This window comes from Notothenia coriiceps, unplaced genomic scaffold (genome assembly GCF_000735185.1).
Source record: "Notothenia coriiceps isolate Sejong01 unplaced genomic scaffold, NC01 NC01_scaffold00037250, whole genome shotgun sequence".
In the NCBI taxonomy this organism is placed as follows: Eukaryota; Metazoa; Chordata; class Actinopteri; order Perciformes; family Nototheniidae; genus Notothenia; species Notothenia coriiceps.
Window position 1 is genome coordinate 6,589,275 of NW_011369951.1, and position 558 is coordinate 6,589,832.

Here is a 558-nt window from a genome sequence, read left to right on the forward strand (position 1 = left end):
CAGTTTCCTCGCGATTGAGAAACGGCCCGTGGTTTGGAAGTATACTGGCTTCCAAGCCAATATTTCAAGGATACTACGTCATCGAGTGCCGCCGAAGGACTGCATACTGGAATTCCACAGAGGCCACCTCCTTGGTTTGGGGGTAATTTCGAGGCTGCTCCAATGGACGAGGAGAGAGCCCACTGCTTTAGAGACCTGAGAGATAAAACCTATCTGCGTGTCAGCTCACGTTTTTATTGGCCCTCCATGTATACTGATATACAGAAATATTGCACCACATGCCCCACTGGCTTCTGGGTACCAAGCATCGCCCACTTGTACCCTGTAGGTGAACCTTGGATTGTGGGGTGGGCCCTCCTCCTTGGTGAGGTGGTATGTGACCGTCCTTTTCTTGTCCTGGCCAAAATTATTAAGCCACACCCCCAGATTCGTTGCTTCCACGGTCCCCATCTCCGCCTCCCACTCCATGTCCTCGGCACTACAATATATATATATTTTTTGCTGTTATAAATAAAGTTTTGGAGCTTAATTCAACCGACTAAGCCTATGTTTCAAACG

The 558-nt window shown here is 48.7% G+C and overlaps 1 protein-coding gene across 1 annotated transcript in view; it reads right to left on the reverse strand.

Annotated features, from left to right (window-relative positions):
* Positions 1–468, reverse strand: part of LOC104967217 (probable G-protein coupled receptor 160) — a 10,284-nt gene extending 9,816 nt beyond the window's left edge. The window contains exon 1 of the mRNA XM_010796634.1: positions 322–468. Within this exon, the coding sequence (XP_010794936.1) occupies positions 322–468 (147 nt within the window). The remainder of the gene's footprint in view (positions 1–321) is intronic.
* Positions 469–558: the final 90 nt, after the last annotated feature.